Source organism: Mastomys coucha, unplaced genomic scaffold (genome assembly GCF_008632895.1).
Source record: "Mastomys coucha isolate ucsf_1 unplaced genomic scaffold, UCSF_Mcou_1 pScaffold21, whole genome shotgun sequence".
In the NCBI taxonomy this organism is placed as follows: domain Eukaryota; kingdom Metazoa; phylum Chordata; class Mammalia; order Rodentia; family Muridae; genus Mastomys; species Mastomys coucha.
This window is the reverse complement of record NW_022196904.1, coordinates 57,717,119-57,731,881: the sequence shown is the minus strand read 5'-3', so window position 1 is coordinate 57,731,881 and position 14,763 is coordinate 57,717,119. Positions and strand designations below refer to the sequence as shown.

Here is a 14,763-nt window from a genome sequence, read left to right as displayed (position 1 = left end):
AGTCTGAGCTACTTTTGTTCTTATGTTAGACTATAACAAAGGGTAGGGACTGTGGCTTGATTTTTTTTTTTTTTTTTTTTTTTTTTTTTTTTTTTTTTTTTTTTTTTTTTTTTTTTTTTTTTGCCCCAAAACATCCTACACAATCTCTAGCCCATTGATTCTGGTTTCTGTTGCTTAACCTGTGCAGTGAAACTAGAGATCCTGGAGTGTGATTATTCAAACTATTCAAACCAATAGCAAGGAATCCTTGAATCCATTGTCATCAGTTTCCTTTAACAGTCCTTTATGTTCTACAGAGTAGAGCATCTCATTAAATAATCCATTGTGATAGTATTTTGTTAAGTTTATCTCCATGTGTGCATGTGCACATGCATGTGTGTATGTGTCCACACATACACATAATTCAAGGGCAACATGCTGGAGTTGGTGCTCTTTGACTATGTGAGATTATCAGACTTGGGGGCAACTGCTTTACCCAGTGACCCATCCTGCCAAGCCTGAAATTTTATCTTGTAAAAGCTGAATACATCAGTATGACTGTGGTTATGTAAAAGATACAGTGGAGTCTGGTGCATGGATCTGTGTTCAAAGAAGTTAGCACCTAAAGGAAATTCATTGCTCTAGAAAAGTGGCTGGAGTGTCCTTGTTACTTAGGGGGTTATATAGGTGATTTAACCTAATTTTGAAAAGGTCATTTTGGAATGGTCTGTGAATTACTCTGAATTGGTTGTGTGGACCCCCTGTGTTTTGTTATACTGGGCATCCAGCTTACTGAACTGTGGTGATTGGCTTGACATTGAAAGAGCATTTTGAACAGGCAGTTTTGATGTGCTCCTTTGATGCTTCGGTTTCTGTTAGCCCCAACTCTTTGTTTTAGAGACATTGTTATTCATCTTTTGATAAGTAAATGGACTTTATACTAGTCAGGATGTAATAAACACAGATCCTGTTCTGTTCTGGCATGTATCACTCTGTGCTTGCTCACACTGCGTGGTTAAGAGAGCAATAGCCGGAACACATAGGAGCTTCTTGTTCCTACAGCCATGTGGACTACATATGCCAGAGCCCTGACGATGATAAAAGGGAGAACAGAGGTTTGTGGAGGGCTGCGAGCCTTTGCTGATTTCTAAGCACCACACTTGGTCTGTGAGGCTGTAAAAGAAAGGACTACTTGAGGTGTGGTACAGTTCCTTTAAAGTAACCCAACAAAAGAAGAGAGAAACTGCAGAAACCGTATCCAGAGGTTAGGCACCCATCCATCTCCAAAATATTAATCCAGAAATACAGGGACAAAGAGTGAAACAGAGACTGAAGGAAAGGCCATACAGAGACTGCCCTACTTGGAGATCCATCCCATATACAGTCACCAAATACAGATGCTATTGTTGATGCCAAGAAGTGCTTGCTGACAGGAACCTGATATAGCTGTCTACTGAGCGGCTCTACCAGTGCCTGACCAATACAGAGGCAGATACAACCAACCATTGGCTTGAGCACTGGGACCCCAATGGAGGAGTTAGGGGAAGGACTGGAGTTGCTGAAGGGGTTTGCAACCCCATAGGAAGAACAACAGTATCAACCAACCAGGCTCTCCAGAGCTCCCAGGGACTAAACCACCAACCAAAAAGTACACATGGAGGGACCCATGGCTCCAGCCGCATATGTAGCAGAGGATGGCCTTGTTGGACATCAATGGGAAGGGAGGCCCTTGGTCCTGTGAATGCTTAATGCCCCAGTGTAGGGGAATGTTAGAGCAGGGAGGCGGGAGTTGAGAGGTAAGTGGGGGATCACCCTCATAGAAGCAGGGGGAAGGGGTCTGGGATAGAGGTTTTGCAGAGGAGAAATGTAAATAAATAAAACATCCAATTTAAAAAAAAAAAAAAAAAAAAAAAAAAAAAAAAAAAAAAAAAAAAGGTAGCCTAAAGCTGGTGATGGTGCATGCCTTTAATCCAAGCATTCAAGAAGCAGAAGGAGGCACATTTCTGTTTCAGGCCAGCCTGATCTACAGTTCTGGTCCAGGACAGTCAGTGCTACAACAGAGAAACTATGTCTCTAGAAAACAAGGAAAACAGCCACCTCAGTAGTCATTGGTGGCTTTAAAATCTGGACAGTCAGTCAAATACCTCCATGCTTTGTAAATTTTACATGTTGAGCTTTTCTTAACAAGGCTCTTTTGTTGTTATTTGTTTATGTATGTGTGTTTGATTTTAGTTTTTTGAGACATGGTCCCTTTGCATGGCCCTGGCTGTCCAAGAACTCTATGTTGACCAGTCTGGCCTTAAACTCAGAGATCCACCTGCCTCTGCTTCCTGGGTACAAGAAGGCTTTTTTTTTGTTTTGTTTTTTGTTTTTGTTTTAAATGTTCTTTTATGATCTCTATTTAGCATACAGTATTGGTGAAATAATGTAAGTAAATAATATTAATCAAAAAAAATAAACCTTTATTGACTAGTAGGTAAGTAGTCTCTTCTAAAGTCTATGATTTAGTGAAGACTTTCTGTACTAAGAATTTAAGAACCAGGGGCCAGAGTGTTGATGGTACAGTGGTTTAGAGCACTTACTGCTCTTACAGAGGACCTGGGTTCAATTCCCAGCACCCACTGGTTCATAGCCATCTGTAACTCATAAACTTCCAGGGAATCCAGTACCTTCTTCTGATCTCCAGAAGAACAGGCATGACATGGTACAAATGCATACATAAACTCTATTCACATAATAATCTAAATATGAGACAACATGATATGTAGTTTACATTGATATGTATATATGTATGTAAATGAATGTAAGAACCAAACCAACATAGGGGCTCATGACTGTAATCCTAGCAATTGAGGGGCTAAAGCAGAATTGTCATGAGTTTGCCACCAGCCTGAGCTGCTTAGTGAGTTTCAGGTTAGTCTGGGTAAAACAATATAAAAACAGTCTCAAAGCTTTTCCATGCAGCAGATACTTGTATTTCAGGCTCATTTATTTAAAATGCCAGTCCTCTGGGCTTGAGAGTCTTGGCAGCAGACTGTATTCTGGCCGGCTAAGAGCATGCTTTCCTGAGGCAGCCAGAGCACAGCTCTCTCAGCTGGGACCTTGCCAAACATGGAGCTATCTCACCCTGGCCAGCAGGCTGTGCTGTGTCAGCTAAAACAACTGCCGGGCTCTCTTCAGGATCTACACTCCCTTTCTGATCTCTTTACACTCAGAAGATCAGGATATGCTGAGCGCCAGTTACTGTGCGATCAAGCTTGGAACCGTATACACCAGTTTCACTGAATACAAATCTGTGAGCTGTAACAATATCATCCATATCATACAGCAAAGGAAGAAACTCTGAATTAGGAACCAGTTACTAGGTGGGAGGCCAGGATCCAGTCACAGTCCAGACTCCAAACACACTAAGAGCATGTCATTGCTTGCTCTCTCTCCCCCTCCCTTTCTCTCTCCCTCTCTATCCCTCCTTCCTCCATTTTCTCCCTCCTCTGATTGTGCTACTTGGAAATATTAAGTGGCATTAATATGTATAAGGTTTTAATGCAGTTGGGACTAGTTTTGATTCAGCTATAGCACAAGATAGTATATACTGTTAGGGCATATGTAATGAATTTGAAAGTGCTTTGGGAGTGCCAGGCAGATCCCCCTAAGGTAAATGTAGCCAAGTAGTATTTCTTAGTCACTAACTAGTCATCTTTCCCCATAAAGCAAGGAGAGAAGGTGTGTAAGAAGAAGTAGCAAGTGTCAGTGTGTATTTAACTTTGTGGTGTGATGTCTGCATGTCACCTCATCTAATTTGCACAGAGGCGTTTGTGGTATATTAGAGCAGAGAAGTACTTCCTCTGTCATGTCCCATTTTGTGTCCTTGGCTTGAAGGGATGAATCATCTCCAGAGGCTGCGGCCTCCAACTCGTTCTATGCAATTAAAGTATAGAAAAGAGTTGGTACCCTTGCTGCATGCCAAAGAAAGTTCTGTTAATTGGCTACACTTCCCAGAGTGTCGCTTACTAATAATAATGAGAATAATACCTGTCATATTCTAGAGAAGACTCTGTTCCACGAATCCTGCTTCACACGTCTATAAACCTAGCCACTCTTCCCAAACTTAGGAGATAGTTTTATTTCCCCCATTACACAGGTGAGATCCTAAGGCCACAAATCTAGTAAGCAGAAGAATGAAGATTCCAGCCCAAGCTGTCTGACTCTAATCTACTCTCCTTTCCTAATTGTTAGTTTGCTCTGTGCCTTACTGCAGCTCCAGTCCAAGCCAGAACCTCCACTTGGACTTCCTTGAGCCCTTTAGCAGCTCAGAAAGGCAAATCAGACTAGAAACCATTTAGCATTTTGATGTTGTGTTGTTTTTGAGAACTTGGCCTCAAACTCATAGAAATCCACCTGCCTCTGCCTCCCAAGTGCTAGGATAAAACACATGTAGTACTTGTGAGTAGCCCATTTATAATTTATTAATGAAGTTTTTATTTTAAAACTTTTCTATGTCTTTAAACCCCATAAATTTTTGTTTGTGTTTAGAAACCTTTGTTATAAAAATTATGAGGAAACAGGTATTTTTAGTGGATTTCTGAGGCCTTTTCTGCTGTAATGGAATGTGGTATTGATCAATTAATATTTTTCTCACCTGTTTTGTAAGTGTAAAATTTTTTTGGTTCACTAAGAGAGCAGTTGTCAGTTTTTTGGTACATACATATTTTATTACTTTAAATCTATGCCTCATATTAAACTTGATTCTTCTCATATGCTCCTTACACCTGATAAAGCTGGGGACCAGGCAGTGTTGTGCCATTTCACATAGGAGCTTGCTGAAGCACAAACAGTCCTAAGCCACGGTGCTGACGTCACAGCCACTGGCTTTTCTAGATTAGTGCTTCTCTCTCATTGTAATGTTTTATGTGTTTGCAGCTTGATTTAGGAGCAGTTAGGAAGTTTGGGATCCAAGCACTTGGTGGTAGTTTTACCTCTTGATAATCTTAGAGATTATTATTGTTGTTATTCATGTGCAGTGTTCTGAATGCATGTGTCATGGTACATGTGTGGAAGTCAGAGAAAAACTAGCAGGAGTTGGTTCTCTCCTCCTGTATGGGTCCTGAGGGTAACACTCAGGTTGTCTAACTTGGCAGCATCTTCACCCACTAAGCCATCTTAGAAACCTTTCTCTTTTTTTGTTCTGGTGTAAATAAAGGTAAGCAAAAAATTTTCAGAAATGGAAAAATAAATTATTGGCTAAACATAAATGTTTAATGCTAAAGTGTTTTATGCTAGACATAAGAATGGATTCCAGCTGGATTATGAATATAAATACGAAAAGGAAAGAGGAAAAGGGGAGGGATGGAGAGGAGAAGGAATCCCACAAATCCTGAGGAGGCAGATGGATGTTCAGAGGCCGGAGGAGCAGGGTTAACCTGCATTAAAACCTTTTCATATTCTCATTTTTGGCACTTGTTTTACTGAGACATGGTCTTGCTGGATGTTCAAGAAGGTTTTGAGGTCACCGTGTAGTTTAGTCTTAATTTTCCTAACACAGGGGGAAGGGTGGGAAGGTGGTTTACAATTTTTTATATATCAGAAAACACTTCTCAACAAAGTCAAATGACAACTGACAAACTAAAAGAAAATGTTTGTAATATGTATCAGAAATGTGGAGGTTTCCCTAAAAAAAGAAAAGAAAAAGACAAATTTCAAGAGCCTGAAAGAAAATGGGGAATGGAGGGTTTACAGAAATACAATTTTTAATTGTTTGCTTACACACAATTAGAAAATTACAGTGTAAATAATCCTGAGGTTCTGTTTCTTAGCCCTAATTAGCAAAGATTTAAAACTGTAATATGAATTGCTTCCTGTGTGTGAGAGGCTGCTCTCTCACAGTGCTGGTGGGACTGGAGACAGACATACTCTCTGAAGGAACATTGGCAGTGCCAAAGAGTCTGAGCTCGCAGGCTCACTCCTCAGAGCTCATGTTGGAAACATCTCTAACAACTGAGATGTGTGTCTGCGAGAGTCAACAGGCATGCACACTTCCCAGACCCCAAGATCTCTGTGTGATCTCTCAGTAGTAATGGACACACCTGGCTCATTGATGGGTTTCTTCAAGAAAAGGAAGTAGGATGCCTTGGAGAAGCGGTAAACTTCAGAGCTTTGGCAGAGAGTTTGTGAGCTAAGCCACAATGCCAGAAAGTCTTGAAATGATCAGAAAAGCATGAAGACTTGTTAAAAGAACTTAGAGCAAGCGCACAATCATTCTTAATTGCCAAGACTGAAGCATTTGTGCAATAGGACAAAATAATAGTAGTATTGGGTCTTTATTCTTTTACAGTAGAGTACAGTCTATGAATTTATACTAGTATAAAAGTATTTTTAAAGGATGACTCTTCCTTGAATAGGAATTCCAGTTAGTAAGTGTAGCCAGAAAAAAAAAAAGAGTGATAGAAAAATCACCATTATATTTATAATTATGAGATGTTTGCTATCAAGATCCATGGTAAAATTATGAGCAATGTTACAATTATTGGGCAAAATTTTGTGGAGACAGGGTTTCTCTGTGTAACTCTGGTTATCCTAGAACTCACTCTATAGACCAGGCTGACCTCAAACTCGGAGATCCACCTGCCTCTGCCTCCTGAGTGCTGGGATTAAAGGTGTGCGCCACCACTGGCTTTTATAAAATCAAGTCGGAAGGAGTGGGGATAAAGTATGTTTAGGCTGACCTTACTTTGTATAACATTTTCTATGGACCAGAGGGGAAAATGGGGGCCTATAGCAAGACAATTGAAGTTGTCTGTAAAATGTCAAGGAAGTTATATATAAGAAGAAATTAAATATTCTACTACTGACAATTTCATCTTCCAGTTTAAAAGTCAAAGTTTGGGTTAAGTTTTCTACACCATGTTTCCCAACACAAAGCCAGTATTACAACTGCCAGAATCATGCATTTATTTTCTTCTTTTAAAATAGAACTTTGGGGTTATTTATGATGTTATACATTACATTTGTACTTCATATTATAATGGTTAATTCCTAAAGGAATCACAGCACTGCTCTCTATAATCAGATTTAGGTCGCTCTCGAGAACTGCAGTATGTGTATGTGGATAACAACGTCCAGCTGAAGGGCCTGCCCTCTTACCTCTACAACAAAGTCATCGGCTGTAACGGGTAAGGCTGCCTTCAGTGTGGACCTAAAATAGATGAACTGGGTTGGAAAGTTCTACTTAAGTTTGTCTTTGACCAAATACCTTTATGAACTAAGAATACGAGGCAAACAATTTAGAAGATTGTATGTTGGTCTCATTCAGCTAGTAAGCCATGGGCAGTCCATGAGTTATTACTTTCCAGTCTAAAGAAAAAGAGTACATGTGGTTTTTTTCTTTTTTCTTTCTCTCTTTCTTTCTCTCTCTCTTTCTTTCTTTCCTCCTTTCTTTCTTTCTTTCTTTGCTATAGAAAAAGCTCTATTTTGTCTTTATTGACAAATTGTGTATATATAAGTCTAGAGTATGAAGATTTCATGTATGTCTACCTTACCACATTTAGTCAGGGTCTCTATTCCATCATGACCAAGAAGCAAATTGGGGAGGAAAGAGTTTATTCAGCTTACACTTCCACATTACTGTTCATCACCAAAGGAAATCAGGACTAGAACTTACACAGGCCAGGAACTTGGAGGCAGGAACCGATGCAGAGGCCATGGAGGAATGCAGCTTACTGGCTTGCTTCCCCTGGCTTTCTCAGCTTGCATTCTTACAGAACCCAAGACCACCAGCCCAGGGATGGCACCACCTACAATGGGCTGGGCCCTTCCCCTCTTGATCACTAATTGAAAAAAATGCCTTACAGCTGGATCTCTTGGAGGCATTTATTTCCTCAAGGGAGGCTCCTTTCTCTGTGATAACTCCAGCTTATGTCAAGTTGACACACAAAACCAGCCAAGCCAGTACACAACACATACCATTATAAACTCTAGAAAGTAGAGGAATTGGCATTAAGTTAAAAGATTTTCTTCCTTGGAACATGATTGCAAGGACAATTTGCTGCAGTAACTGCCTCTTAACTAAGATTTTACTGATTTTAAGTATTTAGAATTCCGCAGCAGGAGAACTGGAGAGAAATGGCTCAGCAGTTAAGAGCACTGACTGCTTTTCCAGAGGTCCTGAATTCAGTTTCTACCAACCACATGGTCACTCATAACCATCTGAAATCTCTCTTCTGGTGTGTCTGAAGAGAGCAACAGTGTACTCACATCATAAAATAGATAAATCTTAAAAGAAAAAAAAGGGTAGAATTCCACAGCAGACATAGACCCTTCTTATGGATCATGAGTTAAACAACCAAGCAAATGCGTCAGTCAGAGCAACAAGAATCCCCTTCTTATGGGCTTTCAGGAATGTGACCTCTAATAGGAGGGGCACAGCATCAGAGAGCAAGTGTCCTGGTGGTGTGAGATGGAAGGACTGACACACTCCCAGCTTACCTTCCCAACTTCAGCAGCCGAAGGAACACCTTTGAGATGAGGGAACCAACACATCTGACTCCTCTTCTCACTCTCAGCAGACTGTGCAGCCTGACTCACACCCCATGCATGCAGCTCTGCCAGAAGACAGGCAGCAGTGCTGAACACAGATGTTGTTTCTGGGTAGGAGCTGTGCCTTTCCTTAGGGCGAGGGCTGACTTGTTAGCTCGGGAAGCCTAGGTGAGCTCAGGTCATGCAGGCAGATGAAATCCAAAACCTTGAAGCAAGTACAATAGATGGTGTTACAGGTTTTAGCTGACTGGCTTTTCTAAAACTGACTTTGTCACAGATGTGACACAGCATAGTCATACTCCAGTAAATCCTTAAAGGGTTTTACTATAGCCTGATTCTTCCACGTGATAAACAGAATGACCTCAGTCGTCATCATACAAAAGATGTAAGCAAGCTCCAACACTGACCCTCAGAGGCTGCGCTGCAAGGTCAATCTGGCCTCTACCACAGTTAGGAAATAGTTGTTGTGTAGACATGGGTGTTGATGACTGCCAGAATGTTCTATTTGCGTGGAGTAGGGAAAGTTTTTTGTCTTTGAGTTTATACCAGCAGCAGTGCTAGTGGATTTTAGGAAAATGCTAAACCTTTGGAGAAATAAATAGGAAAAAGAGAAATGAAATGCTAATAGTCTGTATTTTCTTCATATTGTTATGAGCTTACCTCACTGATAATAATAGGACATGGACACCCAATTTTATAATATTAGTATTGGGGTATATGCAGTCTAGCTTACAAATAGACTGCTCCATTTCAGTATGCGGGTTTAACACAGAATTTTGAATATTCTCATCATTAGATTCCTAAGCCATTTGTCCTTAGGTCAGTTAGCCTAATTTATGCCTAAAAATGATTCTTGTCTGTATAGTATTTAAATGGCAAAACATTCTCAAAACCCTAGGGGATGCTGAAGAGAGGTTCCACTTTTTTCCCTCTTTCTTCTACCTATTCAGGAAATCAAAAGCCAGGGCCCCACTTCCCAGTCAGGGCCTAGGCGACTCCTGCTTTTCTGGAGGAGAGGAGAGGAAAGACACAGAGAAGGTCCTGACAGAAAGAAAGGTGTGCGTGCCTGTGAGGTTGAGCAAGGGAGCTTGTTTGAACAGAAATTTGGGTAGCCTGTTCATTTGTTAGATGTTTAGTGATCAATTTTCCTGTTTGGTCACCGCAAAGCACATACCATAATGAGCAAAGTGACAAGCTGCCAGCCCTCATGGCCCTTATGTGCAGCTGGGGATGAGGAAAGAACTGTAAGGAAGGGACCTGTACAAGATGTTGTATACATTGACACACAGGCTCCACTGACACAGTTCTCTTGCACACATGTTGCTTCCAGCTACCTCATGGGCTCAGATATTAAAGGAACAGCTGGCTCTGCTCAGCTCAGCTTAAGCATCCAGGAAGCCAGAGCGCCAGCAGTATAGAATGACACAGCTCTAGGGACCAGTAAAGCCTAAGGTACAGGTGTGATATATAGTATATGTATATATGTATTTATATAGAACACCTACTGTGTTTGTAGGGAGGGTTGTGTTTAACTTTGCGGTTCCTTACTTCAGCACCTACTTGGGACAAGCCCAGAGCAGCCCAGCTGTATCTGTCTAACAAAAGTGTTACTTGAGCTGTCATCTCTCAAGACAAGGTTTGCATTTAAACACACACACACACACACAAAACCAAGATTTTAGAATAAAAACTAAAGTGCCTGAGATAAAACCTTAGCTTGCTGGCTTCCTATGAAAGAATAGGCAAACCTCCAGAAAGGAGTGAAGCTGGAGGCAGGTGGAGAGGAGACCCAGCCTTAAGACTACGGAGCAGATCAAGGACAGATGGCTCCCAGCCATGTGAATGTGCACGCCCTGTCCCAGGAGAGTCAGGAGGGAATGAGGCGGCCACAGGGTTCAAGAGGTCATACCTCTGCTGCCTGGGCTTCATTCACATCCTCAACAAGCTCAAGACCTCTAAGGTAGTGTGAACACACCTCTGTGCCTGGCAGCATGGCCCAGTCAGCTGGGAAAGGAACTTTGAAAGAACTAAAGATAAACAGGGAGACCTTTCTAAGGCACTAATATAAAACCCCATGTGTAATGTCTGCACTGAGGAGGACAAGTCAGGGGTGTTGCTCTGAGTGCAAGTCCTTCCTGGGCCTCATAAGGAATGAGAAAACAGCGAAAGCAAAGGAGCACTTCAGAGCTGCTTAGTAACTATCCAGTGAGCAAAGGCTTCGTCAGAACAAAGGTGTTCTTTCCCTCTCTAAAATGAAAAGATGTTTTTGCTACAAGGGAGGCTAAGTCTGTAGCATCTCTGTGATGGCTGATGGATGTTCTGTGGATACTTTCTGGAGGATAAAAAATCTGAATGCCTTGGCAAGAGAATTTAAATCTTCACTTAAACAAATCTCTCAATCCCAACCTCCCTCTCACTCCTCTGTGTGTGTTTGTGTGTGTGTGTGTGTGTGTGTGTGTGTGTCTGTCTGTCTGTCTGTCTGTCTGTCTGTCTGTCTGTCTGTCTGTTTCTGAGGGTGAGGAGGTTGGAGGTAGTCACGCAGACTCCATGGCATGCTTGTTGTCAGATGATAATTCTGGTGTCAGTCCTCACCTCCTGCCAAACTTGAAGCAAGTTGTCTTTTCACTGTGGCTGCTAGGCTGGCTGGCCCACAGCTCCTGAGTAGCCTTATGTCTCCGCCTCCCATCTTCTGTAGAAACACTGAGATCACAGATGTTGCTGCTACTGCACCCAACCCTTCTACATTAGTTCTGAGGGTTTGAACACAGATTCCCATGGTTGCAAAGCAAGCACTTCATCCATTGAGCCATCTTTCCAGCCCTAACTTTGCCATACTGTTAGATGGAATAATGAAAGCAAGAATGGATATGAACTTTATCGTATATTTTGGGGCAAATATGTAGCAAAATCTCAGTGGCAAGGTGACATTGCTATTCAGTTAACCTGTTGTAAGTTAAATGATGAGTGACAGTTATGACAATATTGAATTAAATAGAGCTGTCCAATGATTACTATAATTATCTAAACCAGAGGTGCTAACATTTACAATTTTAATAAGTTACTTAAGGATTCAGTGTATGTATATTTTTGTAACCTCCTAGGCATTTAGTGAAAATTTTTTTAAACTGTATGAATTCTAAATCAAGACTACCAATGTTTAATAATTGCTGGATAATAAGTGGGTTTATTATAAACTGAAGCATTTTGTATCTTCCATTCCTTCCTATTGAGAGTTTGCTTCATTGTTACTACCTTTTTGTCCTTGTTTTTGGTTTGGTTGGGCTTGGTTTGGTTTTTGAGACAGGGTTTCTCTCTGTGTGAGTGTAGCCCTAGCTGTCTAGGAATTCACACTGTAGACCAGGCTGGCCTTAAACTAAGATATCTGCCTCACTTCCATTTTGAGATCTCTGATGTTCACTTCTCAAAGCAGTGCTTTCCAGCCTCATCCATGTACTAGACTCTGGTTATGTGGTTAATGCCCTATGCCCTATGCCGGTGCATTAAATGGCTAAGTTCCAGTTCCTGTTTTTGTCTTCCTTTGACCACCACAACTCTAATATTACTATGAAGCAGCAATAATAACAGTTAATAATAAAAAGAAAGCTTAACTGTGCATGTGGATTAGAATTGTTGGGTACCAGACAGTGTGCTCTTGGTTCATTTGTGTCATTGCACAAAATCTTCCCAACAAACCTTGTGAGCTATCCCTGTTTTATAAATGAAGTTGTCTAAGAATTTTAGTAGCAGCCATGTTATCATCTGCTCTTAGCCTGTGCAGTAGCCATACTGCCACCACTGTTTTGTCTCTCCCCTTGCCTGGGCTCAGCACTGTGTGGGCTGGGACTCTTCTGCTGACTCCTCCAGAGTCAAGTCCTTTGGAAGCAGCTCAGGGAAGGGAGGCAACAGAATGGCTGACTCAGTCCCTCCGTCCTGGCAGCACCTTGCTGCAGCTGGCTATTGAGGGTGAATCACAGAAGCCATGAATAGATGAGTCTTAAATTTAATTAGCTTCTTAATATCTAGTGGTGAAGAGCAGAGATGTCTGCTAAAAGAATTATCAAGGAAAACCTAAACTTTGTATAAAATTAGGATACACTTGTTTAGTGTGAACCTCTTCAATATAATCTGTGATTGTAATTACAAGGGACAATAAGAGCCTTAAAGCCTGGCTTTCAGTGTCCGATCCTTTGTTGTTAATGGGTTTGGACTTAATCTGTGCAGAAACACTCAGGATGAGGCTGGGAAGCAGCAGCTGTCATAGCAGCAATGATGTGAATGATGTACATTCATGAATGATGTTCTATAATCCCAGCATTCAGGGGCCAACAAGAGGCAGGGGTTGGGTCAAAAGTAAGCTGGAAGCCAACTTTTTAATATGATTTCTACTCCACATTTTTATTTTATATTTTTGCTCAGGATTCTCAATCTTCAGTGTGGATATAAAGTTTGAGAACACACCCGTCAAGCTGCAGCTCAGATCAGTCTTCAAGTTAGGCTATTTTATGCTGTATAAAAAATGGCCCTATGGCGGCCATTCATGATAGTGAGTGTCTGAGGTGATCCACAAGACCATAAAGAATTCTCTCTGAGAAATTCACAAATGCCTATCATACTAAAATACAAAACAAAAACTAAAGTTTAGAAATGGGAATATTATCATACTACATAAATGTATTTGTCAGGGTTCACTTCCCATAGACACAGAGGCTGCAAGCTCAGGGTCTGTAGGGAAGAGCAGAAGTCAAAAGCAGTCCGGAGGCACAATTCCTGGTCTGTGGTGATGCTTGGTCTTTGTTCTTTGGGCCCTCACTAAGCACATGGCATTCCAGAGGGCGATGTGCTTTACTATTATAAATGTTAATCCTATCTAAAAATACCTTCACAGGGGCACCTAGTCTGGTGTTTGACTCAATACCTAGGCACTATGCCCTTGCTGGTTGCCACAAAAAAATAAGACATTTGCCAAAATTCCACTTGACGAATGGCTGTTATTTTCCTAAGTCTGTTTCCTTATATGCAGCATCCTCTTCATGTTGGGTCACCCCACACAAAACATCGCAGTACTCAGTCCTCTTAACCTAACTCCTCATCCCAAGAACTGTGGACCCCAGAGCTCCCCAACAGTTGCAAGTTTCCTGTCAGTTCCTTTCCCGCCACCCCATATTCCTTTAATTCTAGAGGGAGTATCTGCTGTCTGCTCTTGTTTCTTTTATACTCCTGAATCAGGTTTGGTTTAGGTTTTTTGAAGGTTTTTTTTTGTTGTTGTTTTTGTTTTTGTTTTTTGTTTTTTGATGACGATATGCCTGAGTAGCAGTAGCTGAAGGGAAGAAAGGCTTGTTTGGGCTTATAGTTTGAGGGTATGCAGTCCATCACCTCAGGGGAGCCAAGGCAGCAAGAGAAGCAGACAGCAGAGCAGCTCCAAAACAGGGAGAGGTGGATGCTGGTGCTCACACATGTAGGGTCTTCCCACCTCAACCTGCTCTAGAAATGCTCTTAAAGACATCCTCAGAGCGTGTCTCTTGAGTGACTTTAGAAGTTGGCAGTCAGTATCAACCATCACAGCTCTTTTTTATAGTTAATAGCCTTTCACTGGTTATGATCTTTAAGAGTTTCCCCTGTTTGTTGGTTTTTTTTTATTTTTTGTTTTCCTGACTCCTTGTTGGAGCCTTACAGATGCAGTAACCTTCTAGCAGGGTGTGGGCACCAACAGCTGCCTCAGTCTCATCTTGGGATGAGTTTCTAGGATGGCCACTACCTTGTATTCCTACTTCCTGTGAAGGAAAAGGAAAACAACAGATATTCTAACTCAAAAGACAAACAGGAAAACCTGTCAGCAAACTGGGTAGCATCAGGGGAGGCAGTGTCTTTATCTGATAAAGTAGATCTTTGAAAACCAAGAATCAATATTATGCTCCATGTTTAAAGAACTGAATCCCAGGAAAGTTTGGGTGATGTCCAGATAAAACTAGTGTAAAGTTCAAGGTAAATAATAAGCAAGTGAGAGTTGCAAGAAAAGGCTTTAAGAAGGATCCTGCAGGCAGACTTATTAGCTGACTGTCTTCTGTACGGCAGGGTCATCAGAGCCCTGTGGGACTGACAAATGTAGCACTAACATGGAAAAATCCTCAATTAATTCAAAAATGTTTGCTTGGGAAGTTAGCACGGGGAAGATGGCACTCCAGTTCAGAGCTGAACAGTTACTGTATTTGTTAACACTATAGTTTGTCCTATTTTATAAGATGACCAAAAAAA

The 14,763-nt window shown here is 41.3% G+C and overlaps 1 protein-coding gene and 1 long non-coding RNA gene across 4 annotated transcripts in view; one reads left to right on the top strand and one right to left on the bottom strand.

Annotated features, from left to right (window-relative positions):
- LOC116102369 overlaps positions 1–8,647 on the bottom strand; it is a 34,377-nt gene extending 25,730 nt beyond the window's left edge. The window contains exon 1 of the long non-coding RNA XR_004123102.1: positions 8,461–8,647. This is a non-coding gene — a long non-coding RNA (uncharacterized LOC116102369). The remainder of the gene's footprint in view (positions 1–8,460) is intronic.
- Lrrc28 (leucine rich repeat containing 28) overlaps positions 1–14,763 on the top strand; it is a 125,329-nt gene that overhangs the window by 90,847 nt on the left and 19,719 nt on the right. For all 3 annotated transcript variants that reach the window (XM_031386954.1, XM_031386953.1, XM_031386955.1), the window contains one exon: positions 7,046–7,148. In XM_031386954.1, coding sequence (XP_031242814.1) covers positions 7,046–7,148 — 103 coding nt within the window. The remainder of the gene's footprint in view (positions 1–7,045; positions 7,149–14,763) is intronic.